This window comes from Hemicordylus capensis, chromosome 16, assembly GCF_027244095.1.
Source record: "Hemicordylus capensis ecotype Gifberg chromosome 16, rHemCap1.1.pri, whole genome shotgun sequence".
NCBI classification, from domain to species: Eukaryota; Metazoa; Chordata; class Lepidosauria; order Squamata; family Cordylidae; genus Hemicordylus; species Hemicordylus capensis.
This window is the reverse complement of record NC_069672.1, coordinates 2773575-2794634: the sequence shown is the minus strand read 5'-3', so window position 1 is coordinate 2794634 and position 21060 is coordinate 2773575. Positions and strand designations below refer to the sequence as shown.

The 21060-nt window shown below is 48.0% G+C and overlaps 1 protein-coding gene across 4 annotated transcripts in view; it reads left to right on the top strand.

Moving 5' to 3' along the window:
- AJAP1 (adherens junctions associated protein 1) overlaps positions 1–19850 on the top strand; it is a 233696-nt gene extending 213846 nt beyond the window's left edge. For all 4 annotated transcript variants that reach the window (XM_053280912.1, XM_053280913.1, XM_053280911.1 and 1 more), the window contains one exon: positions 7601–19850. Coding sequence is in view for 1 of the 4 variants with exons in the window: in XM_053280913.1 (XP_053136888.1) it covers positions 7601–7622 (22 nt within the window). In the remaining 3 variants the exon portion in view is untranslated. The remainder of the gene's footprint in view (positions 1–7600) is intronic.
- Positions 19851–21060: the final 1210 nt, after the last annotated feature.

Genomic DNA, 21060 nt, shown 5'->3' with positions numbered 1-21060 from the left:
ACCAGATCAGCCACCCACACAATTACTGGCTCTGCCATGGAGCCAGTTGGGGCGGTGGGGTTCGGGGGCCTCCTGGCATTCTGAAGAGCCCCCCCCCACGCTGGGAGCTGGGCTGCCGTGACACATGATCATAGAAATTAGTGGAGTCTGCCCTCCGCTAACCTCATTTGGGGAGGGGGTTTAAGCGGTTTTGCCCGTCTGGTTTCGGCTGGTCCTGAGAATTGCCTCCTAGTCTCCTGTTCAAATGTAAACCAGGTCTTCACAAAGGGGACAATTCGTGCTTGCTCCCACCAGACCAGTTTCCCTCCCAAATCTGATCACCCTGGGAAGTTAGTTACTACGACTGCAGTGTTTTGTCAAGCCAGACAGGTTGCAGACAAAATGTCCTTTCGGCTAAGGTTTCCCGGGGCCTCCAGGATCCGGTTTCCCTCCCTTGTCTCTTGTGTGCTCAGCCCCTCGCAGGTGAGGGAGGTCCTCTTTCCCAGACGTCATGTTTCTTTGACAGAACAGCATCGCATGAGGAAACCACCCCCGTCGGATAGAAAACACCACCTTTGCCGGCATAACCGGTAGACAGCCAAGTGGGTGGAATAAAAAAAAAATTCCCTTTTGATTTCAGCCCGATAGCCTTTGTCTCCGGCACCAGCCTCAATTAACTCAAAATGTAATTAAGGTTTCACTGCGACATGGGTTATATATCTCCTGCCTGTCTGCTAATCCTCTGCAGATGTAGTTGTAATGATTTACTCTTTTGCTAACATATCACCTTGTCTTCCGTTAATCTAAATTAAGTGTGTAGTTGTCTTGTTCCGGGCATTACCTTGCCTCTTTCCCAGTTTCACACACTCTCTCTCTCTCTCTCTCACACACACAAATATATAAACACACAATCACATGACTTACCGGCTGGGCCATTTACACGACCTACTGGGTGGGCGGAAGGAAGGCTTTGAAGACCTTGCCTACCCCGCAGACGATCGTGCTGTGCTTGGTGGGAGTGCGGCGTGCGCGTCCACATGATCAGCTCTGCCCTGTGCAGTGTGGAACAAGGTTGGATTGCTCTGGTCCCAGCCATGAAGTCCCAGCATGCCTATTCTCATGGCCGATATCCAGGTACGAGGTGTGTCCAGTGAGATTCCAAGAACCAGTCAAGCGTTGGCCAAAATTGCCAACACCATTTACCCAGCATTCTTTCATCCTGCAGATTCCTACCCACAAGCGCTTCCCCCTCCTACTAGGGGTGTACACAAAACTAGAAACTCCAATTCAGTTTGAATGGAACTGGACTCGAACCGAACCGGGTCCGGTCTGGTTCTGTGCACACGCGAGCCGAGTCCAGACTGGCTCTAGTCCAAATTGGTTTAGGCCTGATGATAAAATTTTAATTTATTTTTATTTTTTTGGAAAATAAATGGCAGACTTGCTGCCATTGCTGGGCTCTGTCGCAGCCCTGGGGGGGAATCTCCTGATGTTCGCTCTCCTCCCACCGGTCGGCCTCTGGTAGTTTTTGGCCTGTTATGGGCCTATGGTAGTGGCAGCCATTTTGGAGGCCACCGCACATGCCCATTGGCCATCTGCATGGCCGGCTTGCACATCCCTACCTACTACCTCTTTGCTGACACATAGCTAGTCCTCGGGAGCATTCAGCCAGGCTCGTAGACTATCCTGGTTTTGGCTTCCTGTGAGCTCGTCGGCCAGAGATCTTCACGGTTTTCCAAGCGGGGGCCACTTGGGTAGACACACACCTTCCATGTGAGAGCCATTTCCTACTGCACTGACGTCCACATAGTGCTGTGCTCTCTGCTCTACTGGGAGGGCTTTTGAAGAGAGATGGGGGGCCCCTCTTAAGAGCTCAAGGAGGAGAGCACTGGGAAGGACAACACTTCCTAGCATTCTGTGCATGCCTTCCAAGATGGCGGAGGGGATCGAGAGGGCTCTGTTTCCCTTAAAGGCACTGGGCAAAGCAGCACTGCATGGTGAGGATGGTGATCTCTGCAGGGTGCCAAGGGGACGGTGCAGGGTATTCAGCTTTGGCCAAAGCTACACACAGGCCCAATAAACAATCAGTCCACATTGGGGGATGACGGGGGTTCATGTTGAATCCAAGACTAGGTTCCCCCTGCCCCCAAGTTCCCTGATGTTAGAAAGTGGGGAGTTGTCTTAAATTCAGACTGCTGTTCCTTTTGGGTAAATAGAGGAATAACCTCACTATTAACCACTATTGTCACTATTTAACTATTATTAGTAGTATTAGTAATAATATAATATTTAACTATTATTCTTTAACGACTATATTTAACTATTATATTTATAATATAAAATTTATTATTTAATATTCAATAATGTTAAATAATATTATTTAATATTTAATATTTTTAATATAATATTACTTAATATTTATCATATACTATTTATTCATTATATTATTTATTATATTATAATATTTAATATTAAATAATATTATTTAATATTTATCATATACTATTTATTTATTTTATTTAGCTATTATACTTAACTATTATTAATATGTAATTATTATTACAATCACCATTATTATTATTATCACTATTATCACTATTTAACCACTATTTTAAAGGGGGTTGTCAGGGTCATCTATTTGGGTAGAGAGTCACAATTAAGGCAGCTGGGGGTCACCACTGGCCCCCGGGCCTTGCCATGTCGAATATTGTTGTAGGCTATGGGTTCATGAGATACACAGCCCAGATGGGATTGTGCCCCCACACATTCCTAGTTACCTTCCACTAGGGAGGTGTAGCGTCCGTGCATTGTGAGGTCTGGTTGAAATGTGTTCAAGTCACTGGACCAGTTGGTCCTTAGGTGATGACTGAGAACAGGATGGTGCAGGTCTTATACCAGTTAGAAGAGTTCTGCCCCTTCTGACCTCATGCTTTTGAATAGTGTGAGCTCACACGTCATCCCTGCAGAGAGTCAGCCACGGCACTGAATGCTCACCCGTGCTATATGTATGCACATCAAGGTGATCATAACGGGCGGCCCTTCCTTGAGGCAAGGAGAGGCAGTGGCCTCTGGTGGCAGATCCCTGGGGCACCAGCAGGGCAGCAAGGTACCCTGCCGCGTCTGCCATTGGAGCATTTGCCAAGACTTGGCGAGCTGGTCTTGCGGGAGTGAGCATGAATTGTTCCCTTTGCTAAGCAGGGTCCACTCTGGTTTGCATTTGGTTGGGTGACTCCACATGAGCTCTCTCTGCTCTAAGATATTCCCCTCCGGGGATGGCGACGTAGCTCAGTGGAAGAGCATCTGCTTGCATGTAGAAAGTCCCCGGTTCAGGTCCTGGCAGGATCTCCAGGTAGGGCTAGGAGAGATTCCTGCCTGAAACCTTGGAGAGCTGCTGCCAGTCAGTGTACTGAGCTAGATGGGCCTGACTCAATAGGCTGCTTCATGGGGCCATCAGGCACAGCCAGAGCTCAAAGCAAGAGCATCTACTTGGCATGCAGAAGGTCTCTGGTTCAGTCCCTGGCAGCATCTCAAGGTAGGGCTGGGTAGGCCTTGAAACCGTGGAGAGCCGCTGCCAGTCAGAGTAGACAATACTGAGCAAGATGGACTCAGTATCTGAGAGCTTCTTGTGTTCCTAAGGAGCAACGTTCCTTAAACTCCTTGCAAAGCTTGCAAGAAGCACAAGGAGTGAAGAAGAGATGAGAAGAGGAGATGTCTACTGCCCCTGTTCCCTGCCCCCCCCCACAGGTTTTTTCAACGCTTGCAAGGCTTGATTCTGAAAGTCGTCTTTCTCCCCCCGGGGATATAGGATAAGGCAGTATTTCACCCATGTGAGAATGACCATACAGTAGGTGTCCTCATAGGAAACATAGGAAACTGCCATATACCGAGTCAGACCCTTGGTCTATCTAGCTCAGTGCTGTCTTCACAGACTGGCAGCGGCTTCTCCAAGGTTGCAGGCAGGAAGCTCTCTCGGCCATATCTTGGAGATGCTGCCAGGGAGGGAACCTGGAGCCTTCTGCTCTTCCCAGAGCAGCTCCATCCCCTAAGAGGGGAAGATCTCCCAGTGCTCACACTTCTAGTCTCCCATTTATATGCAACCAGGGTGGACCCTGCTTAGCTAAGGAGACAAGTCAGGCTTGCTACCACCAAACCAGCTCTCCTCCTAGCCAAAGTGTTGAGAACCCAAATCGATTTCACTTTCACCTGCTCATTACAAACGCTTGGGTAGTATATTCTCCATACGAAAAACCCAGAGTTGAATTGGGATTTATTTGTTGGCTTTCAGCAGCCCCCACTCCACCCCTTCCTCCTCTTAGTTCTGCCTCCTCTGGCCTCCCTCCCTCCCTGATCTCTAATCGCATCCATCGTTCACATATTATAGGGTTGGCCGGCCCCTTCAATATTCTATATGGATTTTCCACACCCTCCTAATTTTTCATCCAGACCTGGTGATTCTGAGTGTGTTCAGAGGGAGCTCCGGTGTGTACTCTTGATGACCGAGGCATTTGATGGGGTTCTGCTCTAAGGAAGCAGCAAAAGGATGGAGAAAATAGAGTTCCTTAAATCACCACCCCCTGTGCCAAGGCATGCTTCCAGGCAAACAAAGGGAAATATATTTGCATGTCTACCGTTAGTGAGGATTTTGAAGAAATAAAAAAAAGCTCTGCATTAGCAGTTCGCACAGTTTTGAAATGATGTAGAGAAGAAAGAGGAAGGAAAGGTCCTTCTCTTGTCAGGAGCATCTTCAGAGTCAAAGCCGGGAGCTTCTCAGACTTGCTCCCACCCCAGATATTTTTTGGACTATAGTTACCATCATCCCCAGACACAATGGCCTGGTTCCGCATGGGAACCAGTTTTCCCAGAAATGGAGATTCCTACCTAGAAGATATTGACTGATTGGTTGGTTGGTTGGTTGGTTGATCAAGTGCCATCAAGTCAGTGTCGACTCTTAGCAACCACATAGAAAGATTCTCTCCCGGATGAACTGTCTTCAGTTTGGCCTTTAAGGTCTCTCAGTGGTGCATTCATGGCTGTCGTGATCGACCTTCTTGCTGGTTGTTCTCTTCTCTTTCCTTCCACTTTCCCCAGCATTATGAACTTCTCAAGGGTGCTGGTTTTTCACAAAATGTGTCTGAAGTATGATAGTTTGAGCCGGGTCATTTGTGCCTTGAGTGAAAATTCTGCATTGATTCGTTCTGTCATCCATTGGTTTGTTCTCCTGGCTGTCCATGGTCTCCTCAAAAGTCTTCTCCAGCACCAAAGTTCAAAGCTTTGCATCTCAGGAGAGGAGATCTGGTCTGGTGGCAGCAAGCATGATTCGCCCTGTTTGCATATGAATGGGAGACTTGATGTGTGAGCACTGTAAGAAATTCCCCTTGGGGGATGGAGCCACTCTGAGAAGAGCAGAAGGTTCCCAGTTCCCTCCCTGGCAGCATCTCCAAGATAGGGCTGAGAGAGATTCCTGCCTACAACCTTGGAGAAGCTGCTGCCAGTCTGTGTAGACAAAACTGAGCTAGGTGGACCAAGGGTCTGACTCAGTATATGGCAGCTTCCTGTGTTCCTATGACCCTCAATGCACATGAACAAAGGAAGAGCTTTAATGGCAGGAGGCATATCACGGGCTGCAAGCTCCCTTTTTAGCGGAACTCACCAGCCCAAGCTCCTTGCACCTTCAGAGATGGAAAGAGTCTGCTGTTGACTGGAAAATCCTGCCCGGGTCCATTCCTTTTTGGAATGAATGCCAAGGCAGGCAATTCATTGTCAAGTGTGAGAATGCAGCGGATGAGATGAGCTGTTGATTGGGGGCTGAGGAGCAATGGGCGAAGTAGACTGTGGCTTTTTGGGGTGCAGAATTTGCAGACCCTTTGGGGAGCACGGTGCAGGATTGCATCTTACATTCTCACTGTACAGCGTAGTGCTTCAGGGGTGGAATACAAGCGGGAGAATGAGAATAATGGGTAGTACTATATTTTGGCACTCTTTATGTGCCCCCTTGCCAGAACTGGCGTCCTAGGCGACTGCCTCAGTCTGCCTAGTGGACGGGCCAGCCCTGTCCGTGATCGGACCACTGCCTGCTATGTGTGTGTGGGAGGGGGGCATTTCCCAAAAGCCTGCTTTCTCTCTCCACCCACCCATTATGTCCCCCCCACTTCTAGTGCCATCATATGTCCAAAGTGATATTTTGTCCAAGAATGCACCGTTTATCTGGGCCTACACGCACTGAATTGTTAGCTTATGAACCATATTTGAGCATCAAGCCTGGAGGGCCGGTGGAGATGGTTAACTTTCAGCTTGCCCTACTAACTGAGCAAAAAGGCACCTTTTCCAAGGGGTGATTCTTTTTATTTAGCGGGGGAGACCAGCTAAATCTTATCTAGATAAGATCTCTTATTTTTCTTTTTTGGATTGTGAGCCCCTTGGGGACAGGGAGCCATTTTATTTTATTTATTTTTATTTATATCTATGTAAGCTAGGGGTGTGCGAACCGGCTCGACTCGAAGGGCTCGGTTCGAGCCAAACCAGGCCCAGTTCGGTTCAAGCCAGCTCAGAACTTTAATGGTAAAGGGGACTCCAGTAAGGGGGCTTCACTAAAACTAGTTGGGGTGGGAGGGGAGGCTATTTTTACCTTAAAAGTGCCACTGGTGGTGGTGGCCACAGGAGTGGGCGGGTGTGCCAGTGGCTCCCCCCCACCCCTACCAGAGCAGCCAGGACTGGTTTGTGCCTCTGCACCTGCATGGAGGTCAATAAAATGGCCAACCCCATGGCTGCCACTAGCGGCACTTTTAAGGTAAAAATGTACTCCCTCCCTAACTAGTTTTAGTGAAGCTCCTTGCCCCTTCCCCTTTACTGGTATCCCCCTTTGCCAGTAGAGCTTTGAGCCCACTCGAACCGGGCTTGGTTCGAAATGAACCAGGCCCGGTTCAAGTGTGAACAAAACCTAACCAGACCCGGTTCAGCTTGAGTCCAGTTCGATTCGAGCCAAACTGGGTTTTCCATTTTGTTCACACCTCTAACGTAAACCGCTTTGGGAACCTTTGTTAAAAAGTGATATATAAATAATTGTAGTTGTAGACAAGGTGAGAAGACGTGCAGGTTTGCCCCCAACCACACATAGCGGAGTGATCGGGGAAATCATATCCACTCCAGCCTAGTTAAGCTTTCTCTGTGTGTTGGAAGAGAGTTGCTTCTCTTCATCTCTGATAGGCCTCAAAAGATTACCATAGATAAATCCAGGCAGGCAACTTTATGACCTAGTAAATTTGTGAGCAAATCTGCAAGACTGTTTTGCAACGTATTGTTACCCAGCTTAACCCTCGTAGGCACAAAACTGCCTGGAACAGAACACAATGATGATTTGGTATTTCTTCTCTTTCCATTCCACTGCGTTTGTTTTGCTATTTGGTGCCTTCTTCCCTGCTTGGTAAAGTTGGCCAACAACTAGCTAATTGCATTAAATCTGGAACGTGCATTCCAGTGCAAAAACACACTGCACACGCATGCACACACACACCCTGCAATCCTTGTAGATAATGCATGGGGAATTTTTACTGGGGGGGGAGAAACTTTCTTTGTGGAATGTTGCTAATTGTATCTACTTTTCCCCCCTTTTTGTCCTCAACAGGATTCCGTTGGTGAACCTGTAAAAAAAAATTTAAAGGGTGACCTATACCTACCATTTGTGTTTACTGATGGAAGACTCAAAGAGCAGCCAAATATATTTTTATATCATAAAAGAGGGACTTGCCCCTACAAATGATTGCATTTTCAAGGAGTGCATTATTTTTCATGGGAGAAGCGGGGGAAAGAAAAGGATAAAACTTGCCAGGGAAGACCGAGTCAAGAAGAGAGCAGCGGCGCGCCGGACGAAGCTATGGCTAAAGGATACGACACGTGAACTGTGATTATTTTTCTGAATCTGTGCCAATAATAATACCACTATGTGCCATGAATCGCCAGGGGAGACTTCTTGAGAAACTGAAGCTAAGTGGAATATGTGTCAAAAAGAAAAAGCTTACCGAAAAGTAGGGGTGAGAGTATCTCTTCTAATAAAGTCAGTATTTCTGGTTACTATACATATATATAATATATATATATATATATAAACACAAAACACTTTTTGTACTGTAGCAAATTTTTGAAAAATCTTAAATGTCCCCATTTTTTTTTTTAAGCAACGAAATGGGTCTCGTGGGTTCTCAAATATGATTCCATTCACATGCATCGTGTATGGACTTAAATAAACTGATGTTTTCTACTTCAGGAAGTTTAGTTTTCACAGACCTGCACACAGAGACGCACGTTCTGAAGACCAGGACGTTGGACGGAAATTATGAAAAAATACTGGGGGCCTTGGGATATTAAGCTTTGCGCAGTAACTTCTCTGGATTCCCGATCTTAGCAGATGGCGCTTCTAGCCCAGCGGTGTGGGATGTAACGGATTCCGTGTGGATGTGGCACTTATTCTGAGTGATACTGTATTTACCTGAATCCAAGACTCTTCCCCCCCCCGCAAGTTCCTTGATGTCTGAAATTGTGGGGGTCATCTCAAATTCAGGGAGCTGGGGCTCACGATCACTGCACACGAGCAGGAACGGAGCCCTGGACGGCCGGATCGGCTGCCCACACGATTGCTGGCTCTGTGACGGAGCCGGCGGGGCTGGGGGGGGAGTGGGGGCCGATTGGTCCCCAGAAGCTCCAGCATGCCCTGCGTGAGCGTGCAGGGCATGCTGGCGAGACCCCCGGAGCCGGGAGGCGGCTTTTCGCCTCCCCTCCGGGGGTCTCCTTGTGAGCCCCTGGTGGCGCAGTGGTAAAACTGCCGCCCTGTAACCAGAAGGTTGCAAGTTCGATCCTGACCAGGGGCTCAAGGTTGACTCAGCCTTCCATCCTTCCGAGGTCGGTAAAATGAGTACCCAGAATGTTGGGGGCAATATGCTAAATCATTGTAAACCGCTTAGAGAGCTCTGGCTATAATGCGGTATATAAATGTAAGTGCTATTGCTATTGCTATTGCTAGCCGCACCGTGGCTACTCACGATCGGGAAGCCCAGGTTTGCAGAGCACTCGCTCCGCAAACCCGGGCTAAGGAGAGGGCTACAAAAGCAGGCTAGCCGCTTGTAAGCCACCGGGCTCGCCTGCCATCCCGGTGGTTTACACAATCAGCAAAAATCGGGCTAGGATCTCCTAGCCCGATGTTTGCTGATCGTGAGAATAGCCCCCGGGTCTTCTTCCTTTGGGGCAAATGCCGGTATAATCTGTATTTATCATGTATTTTTAATGGGATTGTAATACAATTCAGCCCTGTCTTCTATTTGGGTAAATACAGTACATTTCCCCAGGGGTTTCCAGAAGATGTCCCATGAAGATCCAGAAGCTGTTCAGGCAGGGGTGTAGCTATAACTAAGCGGATGGGTTCAAAGAACCTGGGACCCCGAGAGCCCCCCAGCTATATCCCTCCCTATTTTCTTCATCCTCTCCCTCACTCTGAAGGGGCGCCGGAGAGAGGGGTGAACACGGGCCCCCTCTCCCCTAGCTACGCCCCTGTGTTCAGGGCCTCCTTGCCCACCATGAACCAGTCACTGCACATAGTGGCGAGCATCCTCACTAGTTCAGTGCTTGTGCAAGGGTGTCGTGCTTGTGCAAGGCTGTCGCACGAGCCCGTTGCACTAACTCTGGAGCTTGAGTTCCAGGCTGGTGGCATACTCGCGCAAACATCCTTGCACAACACGGTTGATGAGGTTTGGGGCCGGAGATCCAGGTACCGTTTTCTGCTGGGGAACCTCTTCCGCTCTCCTCCATCCTCCATCCATGCACACTGTAAGGATGCAAGAGCATAGCTTCAGGATTCTGGGCAGCTGCACAATTTTCTTGCTGCACAGTTTTAGTCAGGATCTCAGCCAGTACCAGGAGACGGTGGTGTCCTATAGGGTGCCCTCAGGTGGGGCCAAATGAAACAATAGGTTATATCAGTGAGGGGACCATGCCTTTGAGAACTTGACCCAGAATGCACAGGGGATCCAATATATGCAAATTTTCTCTATGTGCAGGGCCTTTTAAAAAACCATTGTTCCATAGCTGGGGTGTCTATAGGGGCACCCCATGGAGCTTGGGCCCCCCAGTGAATGGCTCAGAGCCATGAATCTTATCAGCTACCCCTTTCTCAATTGGGAGAACGCACGGTCAGTTCTGCTGCTCAAGAAACAATGGTTGCTTCTTGTCTCTGTCTCTTCCCTAAAAGGTTCTGTGCTGGGGGACAAGAAAGATGCTTTATGCCCCCCCTCCATTCAGCACTGGTCTCCCCCAGATTCCCTTTGGGGAGGAGACAGATAGAATCATTCTCGGGGGCACAGTTGAATGTAATTGAACCTCGGACCAGTATTTCCTGTAACAGGCCTCCCCAGACATTGTTGACCACAACCCCCACAATCCCCAGCCAAAGGATGTTGCAGCTGGGAATGGTGGGAATTGTAGCCAACAGCAGTTCTAACCAAGCAAGCCACAGATCATCGTGCTTGACCATTAAAGCCCATTAAGAGCGATGGCGATTGTAGTCAGTAACATCTGGGAATCCCTGTGAAACTGGCCGAGACCCTGGATCTTTTGTGTATCTAGCACTGCCTGTGTTCCACAGGATAGTGTATGTGACTGCATGGGGAAAGGCTGGCGTGCCATGGAAGGAGCACCAACACCTTCGGAAGGAAAAATGGAGGCAGATCTCAGGGTTTCTCCCAAGGAGAGACAGCGGAGAGTTTTCTAGGAAGGAGGCTCCGTGTTAGGTCCCCAAATGGCAACTTTTTTAAAAAGCAGAACACTGGCAGCTTTCTATTCAGAAACAAAAGGAGGGCCGGTCTTGTGGCAGGGAGCATTAAGTGTCTGCTGTGCTAAGCAGGGTTTTTCTTGGTTTGCATTTGGATGAGAGACTACATGTGGGTGCTGTGAGATACTCCCCTTAGGGGATGGGTCTCAGTGGAAGAGCGTCTGCTCTGTGTGCAGAAGGGTCCCTGGCAGCAGCTCCAGACAGGGCTGGGAAAGACTCCTGCCTGAAACCTTGGAGAAGCTGCTGCCAGTCTGTGTTGACAATGCTGAGCTAGATAGACCAAGGGTCTGACTCAGTACAAGGCAGGTTCTTTTGTGCTACGAAGCTGTAGGTCAGTGGTAGAGCATCTGCTTGGCATGCAGAAGGTCTCAGGTGCACTCCCTGGCAGCATCTCCAGGTAGGGCTGGGATCAACACATGCCTGAAACCTTGGAGAAGCTGCTGCCAGTCTGGGTAGACAGTACTGAGCCAGATGGACCGAGGGTCTGACTTGGTAGGAGGCAGCTTCCTGTGTTCCTGTGACTCTGTAATTCAGAACTCCAAGATCCAGGAGAAACTTGGGTGTGCAAAATTTCAGCAGCAGCTCTGATTGCAGCTGTACTCACGACCATGTATCAAATTCTGGAGGGCACATCACACGTGGATATACCCTGGAGCTGTCTCACACCGCCAGATTCTGGACAGAACCGCTCCATCCCCTTGCATGCATGGGATGCGATGTGCAATGAGAAGCCATTGTGTCCTTGCCCTGAGTTGGAGAAGAAAATCCAGCTGGACACGTGTGAGTGAAGCTTCCTGTCTTGGCGGCTTCATAACCCCGTAGACTGTTGGATTATGGTCATGGCTAACAGGAAGAATCAAAGCAATCTCCTCCAAAGCGGCATCGGGTGGCCAGCACAAACGCCTTTGTGAATTGCAGCTGATGCCTTCTCCTGCACAGATTCTTTGCATGTATGTGGAAGCGATTTCCAAGGTTCTGTCATGCTGTAGTGTGACCAGGAAGCCAGGAATTGACTCTGCATCTGAAAGAGAGGGCTATGCAGAAAGGCACAAGCTTGATTCTTAAGTCCTGGGATGATCAGATGGGGGTTCCTTCCCTGATGAGTTTCCTGAGTGCAGCCCTCTTTAATGCCTCCCATTAATTCCTATGGGGGAAAGTTTGGTCAAGCTGCAGAATGTGCAGAATGCACAAAGACCAGCGCTGGGACGAAATCCTTTCCTGCTCATCAGTGGGGTCTTGGAGTAAAGAGGGAGTTGCATGATATCAACCCCCTGGTCCTCTTTTTCAGCCCTCCTTGTCCTTCCCTTGGCAGTGATTGCACCTCCTGCCCACTTCTGAGCACCATGTTTTTTTATTCAAGATTTCAGAGTGAGGGCAGGGAGCATTGCCCTCACTCTGAGTCGGCTTCAGGTGTGATCACTCATCCTCACCATCATCATGAAGCTGAGTCAGAGTGAGGGCAATGCTTCCTGCTCTCACTCCAGAACCTTGTGGATAAAAACAAGAAGAACCCTGGAACACAATCACCACGGATCATAAAATTCACCCCATACTTTGCCCCTGTTCTTGCCCCATTAAATTAGTCAAATGTCTCCTACAGTTACAGTCTGTGTGAACAAAACAGTGAAATTTGGGATGGACATTTCAGTTTCATTCTAGCAGAGGAACACTGTATCCTACTGTGGAATCATGCAAAGGATCTTCTTCAATACCCTTTTGCCCCCAATCATTACAATGGTCATTTTGCTAGTGTCTATCAGTTGTCAGGATGATGGCCATGTGCTGATCCCAAAGAGAGAGAGAGAGAGAGAGAGAGAGAGAGAGAGAGAGAGGTCAAGCTAATCATGGTGTAAATGTGTTATGCCCAACCACATGCGTTGGTTTGTAGTGGCCAGGCTTTTGAGTTGTGCAGGGCGTTTCATAGCTAAAGAAGGCACTTTTGAACATTCATCAGTGGTTTTTGTTGTTGTTGTTGAAATTGAATGATATTTTTATTACCACTAAAACAATGATCTGAACTAGAGCGGTCTTAACAGTCTCAAAAGAAGAGGAAAAGCTAAAGGGAATCCTGTGTGGGTTAGAGTATAGCTGAAGCCAATGTCACCCCACAGTGACTGGAGGGGAGAGGGTTAGGGCTGGTCTTGTGGTAGCAAGCACAACTTGTCCCCTTAGCTAAGCAGGTCCTGCCCTGGTTGCATATGAAAGGGAGACTAGAAGTGTGAGCACTGGAAGAGATTCCCTCTCAGGGGATGGAGCTGCTCTGGGAAGAGCAGAAGGTTCCAAGATATATCCAAGATAGGGCTGAGAGAGATTCCTGCCTGCAACCTTGGAGAAGCTGCTGCCAGTCTGTGATGACAGTACTGAGCTAGATAGACCAGTGGTCTGACTCGGGATATGGCAGCTTCCTATGTCCCTCATAATGTTCATGCCATGTCCAATCCAACCATTTGAGCTTGTGAAAAAGTCTGATGGACGTGTACCTCTCCAAAGCTTTCTGCTCCGGGTCTATGTCGAAGACCTTGCTACATGCAAGACTGTCCTAGAGAGATCTGTGGTGGTTTAATTGTGGCGGGTCCCTGTGCATGGTCTAAGGGCACATGATACAGCCACCTTGCTGAAGTTAAGCAGGTCTTGGTGTGGTCAGTGCCTGGATGGGAGACCAGTGTATGCCACCTTTGGGGTGGGGTCGGCACTCAGTGGCAGAATCTCTGCTTGGCATGCAGAAGGTCCCATATTTAATCTCTGGCAGCATCTCCAGGTAGGGCTGGGAGAGAGACTCCTGCCTATCACCTTGGAGAAGCCGCTGCCAGTCTGTGTAGACAGCCCTGAGCTGGGAGGACCAAGGGTCTGACTCAGTATATGGCAGCTTCCTATGTTCCTGGATACCAAAACCTTTTTAAAAAACTAATCCAGAGTTTCATAACTCCAAAGCCTAAAGCACAAACTGCACGACCGAGGCTGGGATTTAGTTTAGTGAACTACTGCAGAGTATATATTTATTGGCCTAAGTGTTTCCCTCGTTCCAAGGGGAATAAGGATGTGCAGCTGGAGCCCACGTGATTAGCAGGCAGTAAGAACCCTCTGGATTGGACAGGCTGGGTATACATCCTCAGAAAGTGACGTTGCTTTCTGCTCAACAGGGCAGAATCTTCTGCGTTTCATGATCAAGCTTCTATGGGGTGGGGTCTGTGGTTCAGTGGAAGAGCATCTGCTTTGCATACAGAAGGTCCGAGCTTCAATCCCTGGCAGCATCTCCAGGTAGGTCTGGGAAAGACTCCCACCTGAAACCTTGGAGAGACGCTGCCAGTCAGAGCAGACAGTATTGAGCAGGATGGAGCAAAGGTCTGACTCAGTAGAAGGCAGCTTCCTAGGCACCTTTGAGATGGTTACATATCTCTGTGGTAGAGCATCTGCTTTGTGTGCAGAATGTCCCAGCTTCAATCCCTGGCAGCATTTCCCACCTGGGCTGGCCCAAAACCTTGGAGAGCTGCTGCCAGTCAGAGTAGGCAGTTGACCTAGAACAGTCCTGCTCAACTTAGCCTCCCGCCCAGCTCCTTTTGAACTACAACTCCCATAATCCTCAGACACAGTAGCCTATAGCCAGGGATTATGGAGATTGTAGGTCTGACTTTAGTATAAGGCAGACTGCTAAGTTTCTAGCCTAAGCTCTCATCTGCCAACTTCAGCAACCAGTCAGAGGGATACAAGGCTGCAAAGAATGCCCTTCAAGTTTGGATTTGGGCACGGCCCAACTCTCAAACCCAACCTGGTCCTGATTAAAAAAAGAACGACGCAAAAATGCATTTTCCAGTTTTAAAGGACATAAAGGAAATTCCAAATTTAGATGGCACCCGATAGGAAGTGATGCCAGCATCCACACAATTAGAGCTATTCAAAAAAGCTTTCCGATTTCCACCCAGCTGCGGTGGCATTAAAAGGGGGGAGGGGGGTGGCGGAGAAGTACGAATGTAGAAGTTGGATCCAAATTGGTCTGTGTCCAAAGTTTAGGCTATTCAAAGGAGGCATGGTGAGAAAACAAAAATCCATCTTGTCGCATTCACTGGAGAAAGGATAGATCCAGACCGTCCTTGTGCCAGATTGAGCCATTAGATCTACTTTCCCCACTGAAAAATAAATGAACCCATTGTGTACAGATCCCTTGCTGCGAAGTGCAATTGATTTCAGTTTAACGGCCTCAAACCAAATGTTCAGAACAATTTTTTCACACCTGATTTCAGACCAGGGAATTAAGAGTTCTGGGGAGCTTTGTAAGAAACGGTCCAGCACTCTCCTCATCCCCAGGTCTCTTTTGGTAACAGGTAAACTGACATCAAACTATTATAAAAGCTGGTAGTGGTGCTACACCTTTCCCCCATGCTCCCAAAGGATTCAGTCCTAGTATGCCGGAGGAAAAATGAAGAATAAACCTGGTTCCAGCAGCAGCTTTTTTAAACCACAGTGGACAATTAAAAAATTTCAATCCGATGCATGTTCCAGGGCAAGCTTCCCCTAGCTTTCTTTGTAGTTATTTGGTATTTCCAAGCTGTCTTGGAGAATTCTCGGGGGGGGGGGGGATCTGGGGTCTTCCCCAGCCTTTTCCAAGAAAGCTAGAAAAAACTAAATCTCAGAGAACTTGCTCCCAGGTGTTCCGGCTACTCATCTGAAGTAACCTTGAAAATGGAAGGGAATGGTGATGGAGAGGGCTTTTTGGAAACAGGTGAGAAGGATGTTATAGAACTGGAGAAGGTGCAGAAGAGGGCAAGCAAGGTGATCAGGGGCCTGGAGCACCTTCCTTATGAGGCAAGGCTATAACACCTGCTGGGGCTTTTTAGTTTAGAAAAAAGACGACTGCAAGGAGACAGGGCAGAGGTCCATAAAATCATGCATGGTGTGGAGAAAGTGGATAGAGAGAAATTTTTCTGCCTCATGCATAACACTAGAAACGGGTCATCCCATGAAACTGACAGCCAGGAAATTTAGGACCGACAAAGGGAAGTACTTTTTCACACAACAGATAATCAACTTGTGGACTTCTCTGCCACAAGATGTGGTGACAGCCAGCAACCTAGATGGCTTTAAGAGGGATTTGGATAATTTATGGAGGAGAGGTCTATCAAGGGCTACTAGTCGGAGGGCCATAGGCCACCTCCAGCCTCAAAGGCAGGATGCCTCTGAGTACCAGTTGCAGGGGAGTAAGAGCAGGAGAGAGGGCAGGCCTCTTTCAACTCCTGCCTGTGGCTTCCAGCAGCATCTGGTGGGTCACTGTGTGGAACAGGACGCTGGACTAGATGGGCCTCCTTGGGCCATTCTAGCAGGGCCGTTCTTATGTTGCAGGGTTCATGGTTATAGTCCTCTGGGATGCATGGAAGTTGCTTTCTGGCTGCATGAATTGAATGAGGAGGCAAAGGAACCTGAGCACCCTAGCAAGCAATGATGCTCCTGAGCTGTCCAGGCCAGGGAATAAGATGCTTACCAGGTCTCCAGCTGTGCCCATCAGTTCTCTCAACATCTGCCTCCTCTTTTGCAAGGGGAAGTTTTCTTGAGAAGTTGTGGGGACAGTTGGCTGGGAGCAAGTTTAATACGAACTTCAGAGGGGATTTGGCACAACTCACACTGGGGGAAATGTCTTTTCCAAATCAGCCAGTTTAGTTCTGGAATTCCTTCAATTCCAAAGTTGCCCCCACCCCATCATTAAAGGTAAAGTTGTGCCGTCAAGTCGGTGTCGAATCCTGGTGACTACGGAGCCCTGTGGTTGTCTTTGGTAGAATACAGGAAAGGTTGACCGTTGCCTCCTCCCGTGCAGTATGAGATCATGATGCCTTCCAGCATCTTCTTCTGTCGCTGCTGCACAATATAGGTGTTTCCCATAGTCTGGGAAACATACCAATAAGGATTCCAACCGGCAACCTCTGGCTTGCTAATTTCCCTGCTGCCCCATCATTACTAGTGATGATTTGTTTCTTTGAATTCACAGAAGCAGAAGCCCCCTTTGAAACAAGGCTATGTGTTCTAGATCCTGACCAGAGGGCCTGGCTAGTTAATTCATTGTTCTTTGTTGAGATGGAAATATTATGGGATGGGTAGGTTGTTATCTCATTTCGGCTTTACCACACTTTTTAAAAAAAAAAAGTTTCTGGCTTTCATGAGATTATAGAGTCTTGTTTTGTTTCATATCTTCATACCCCATCTTTCTGTTAAGAGAACCATCCAACGCTGTGAACTGCAAACATTCATTAAAACCGGCAGGGGCCAAGCATTAAACCCACAGCTAATAAAATGCAGCCTGTCCCCCCAAATAGCCTTCCAAACAAAAACAGGTCTTGATGTCACTTTGGAAGCCCCCTTGCCCCGGGAGGGACTCTCAGAGCCTGGGTGCCATGACTGAGAAGGCCCTGCCGACATCCCCATTGGCCTAACTTGTCTCTTTATATCTCTGTATAATCTCGTCCTTGTACTTGCTAGCCAAGACGGGCATTAGGGGTTGACGCTGGGCAGTTGCTGAAGGCCCAGGTTTCCTGACTCAGTGGGGAAGCATTGGAAACTAGTGTTTCCATGCGTCAGGCAGGAAAAAATACATCTCTAGGCCAGGGGTGTTCTTCAGCAGAACTCACTGCTGATCCGTCTCTTCTGATCCCCTGCAGATCCTCTGAATTGGATGATTCAGGAGAAATCACTCCTGATCCACTTCTGTGTCCAGAGCAATTTGTGTAGTTGTGACAGAGGGACTCTCTCAGGACCCACCCATGTCAGAGGGGCCCAATGAAGGCTTTCTGAGGGCCCCATGGAACTTGAAGCCAGCCCCAGGCCTGTTGCTAAGACATGGGGGGTGTCAAGAGCAAGACAGGCTCACAAGGACATATTTCGCATCTGTTTTATGCTGCCCTTTGAAGTCAGCCATTTCAGGATGGAGAGCAAAGGGGCCCCTGGGTTGTGAATCACTCCCAGGCTCCGGGGACCCATGGTGATGCGACTTACCAAGGCAACCCATTGATTTCCCTTGGCCTGGTAAGAGTATTAAAGCTTCCAGGTTGGTCTTGACCATGCCTTCCTGGAAGCAATACCTGACTTTGTTCTCCCCCTCCCCTCCCCTAGATTTCCAGATGCTGCACTTCACCCTTCTGACTATTTACAAACACGACGACAAATATTGATATACTGCTTTTCAACAAAAGTTCCCGAAGTGGTTGACACAGATCTAAATAAATAAGATGGTTCTCTGTCCCCAAAGGGCTCACAATCTCAAAAGGAAACACAAGATAAGACACCAGCAACAGCCCCTGGAGGGATGCTGTGCTGGGGGTGGAGAGGGCCAGTTGCTCTCCCCCTGCTAAATAAAGAGAATCCCCACTTTAAAAAGGTGCCTCTTTGTTCAGTTAGCAGGGGGCAGCTGACTATTTAGCCCAGCTCCATGACATTAGGAAGGATAATGCCACTGGCCAATCAAGGGAATTAATGACGCTCTGTGGAATCTCCTTTTCCTGCAAGCCAAATAAAGCCAAGACTTTCTATTCCAAAGACAAAAGATGATCTCCCTATGCACTTTGATGTAGGCAGGGAAGAGGAGGAGAACAGGCCAGCCAGGGCACACCATCTCCCCACATGCATGCCTCCCGATTCAGCCAAGGAGACCCACATGCTTGGTTGACCTTCCATGCTCAGAGCCGATACATACGCAGACTCACATCTGTTTGTGCACTGCAGTGTTCATCCAACCACTCTGAATGGTGGCTTTTGATGCAGTTGGGCATGCCCCATTTGGAGCCATTACTTGTTCTGCAGATGACTACTTGCATTTCGCAAGAGTTGGATTCGAGGTCATTACTATTCGAGCGTTGGGTTGGGATGCAGAGAAAACATGTGCAAGGCAATAAGAAGTCATTCTTTCCCCGCGCGTGAGTGCTCAAAAGAGTTGTGCGACGTCAGGCAGAACTAAAAAGGGAGAGCTATTAGCGGTAGGGAATCGTTCTTGCAGGCAGAAGAGATTCTCTGGATGACATTGGAGCATCCTCATGCAGGGTTCTTCTTGCACGAGCTTTCTGAATTGGTTTTTCCATGCCGAAGAGATGTGAATCAGGCAGGACTTCTCTCTCCATAGTAAGATGGATCTCCTTGGCTGATTGGCAGAAGAGAAAATGCAGGATATGGTTGTGGAGACGAGGAGGAGGGTTTCAGCAAATGCCACAACAGGCCAGAAAGACCAGGCATGGGCCAAACACCAGATCCTTCCTCCGTGTCAATTGATTTCCTTCCTTCTGTGTTAGGAAGGGAAGGAGGGAAGCAGAATTGTGCCATTTTGTTGTTTCTCCCATTGGGGTGGGCCGTCGTATCAGCCCTGCATCATTTCACCCTCCCTCATGGCAGGGCCACCCGGCGTCTGCACTTGATCTCTCTCATTCCTCCATTTCTCTTTCTTCATCCTGGCTGCTGGCTCAGGTCAATTCCCTGCAGAGCCCACCATCCATTTCCTTTGGGACTGTGGTTTGGGCTGGACTGAACACTGATGCAATGTAAAGTATAAATTAATAAGCGATTTCCAAGGGGTCAAGTTTAAAAAAAAAAAGCGAGGGTCTGATGTGACCTAGAAGGCCGTTCTGCATCCTTGCCATGGAAATGCCCATCACGAAACAAGGAACACTCTCTTTCACTCTCTCTTTTTTAAATTAATGCTTACTCTTCTCTACAGAAAGCAGTCGAACCAAAATTTGCACGCTGATCAATGTGATTTGGGGCGGGCGGGGTTTACTTTTGATGTGATCTGTAGGCTCAGTATATCGGGGCTTTTTTTCTATTTTTTAAACCAATGTAAACAGTGCAGGCCACACAGAGTTTCTCTCTCTCCAAACTTGCCATTGAAAAGTATTTGTAATTTTGTTTTTTGTTTTTTTCTTTACGATTCAATGACCTGCCCCCGGCTGTGTGAAGACCTCCTCATTGTACTGACGTCCCTGGATTTTCTATTCCTTTGTACCTATTGGCTGCACTCTGTAGTACTTGTGGGTATTTCCAATGTAATCCTAATGGAATTTTGAACATCATAAAATATATATTCTATAACGTTGCCAAACCCTCATTCCACCATTGTCTGAATACTGGTGCATATTGTGTTGGCATCCATGGAGACCATTTACACTAAAATTTTAGGCTAGACTTTTAAGTTGCTGCAGCAGCATTGGGGGGTAATCCTTGGAGCTGGATCCAACTAAGGATGTGCATGAAATTCACTTGAATCGATTCAAATCGGAATCAAATTTGAATCGATGCAAATTTCCTCTCTATTCAATGGTTTCAAACTTGAATCGATTTGAGCAAATTCTGTGCACATCCCTAGATCCAAGACTGTTCCAGGAATGAGACAATCATGTGGGGGGTCATAAGGGCCATGATGGTCTGATCCCCACAAGCACTACTGTCCCAGATGAAGGAATTCAGATGTGGTAGTATCCATTTCATCTTAGCAACTGTGGCGGTCAGCCTTACAAAGTAGTGTTAGTTAATTAACATATGAGTTGTAATCATTTGATCCATTAATTCAATCTGGTGCCATTGGCATATGTATATAAAAAAAATTATACCCAAGTGGGAAGGATGTATATTTTCTTTGGTTATGGCTGCAGCAGGTTGTAGGTATACAGGTCTCTGCAAAGGTCCTTCTCACGCTCCTTCATAGCCAGAACAAGAAAAATAAATTTGCAAATTTTACTTTGCATTGTATATTCAGATTGTAGAATATAGCTTCTCTTGGGAGAAAAAGGACTACCATGGACTATCTTGTGCCAAATGCTCTAGTCGAAACTAGCTTAGCACCAAAACATCTCAGAAATTGCCGGTTCAGCTGTGAATCGGTGCCCACATGCAGATATCACTTATAGACAGCTTGAGATGCATCCCTTTAGCTTCTGGTGAGCTCTCCAAACAAGCAGATATTCTGAATATAGGTTGGGTTTTTATCTTCCCTGACGCGCTGGAGAATAGTGTCAAGGCAGATAGCAACCCAACATACACCATTTTCATGTGTGGTACATGGACCCAACCAAACAGGTGCCTTAACACAGAATGAATGGTGAAATTCCTATGGATGGTGTGGCATTTCCTCTGAACGTGCCTCACAACCCCTGGGCATACAGGCCTCAGAAAGATGGGGAGGGGGTTCTAAGCTCCCTATTCCTCCTCCATCTGCCAGAGAGGGAGGGAAAGCCTTGCTCCTCCCCGGGAACCCACATAAGCACCCCCTTCCATCTCCACTGGCTTCAAGCCCATTGTATATGTTC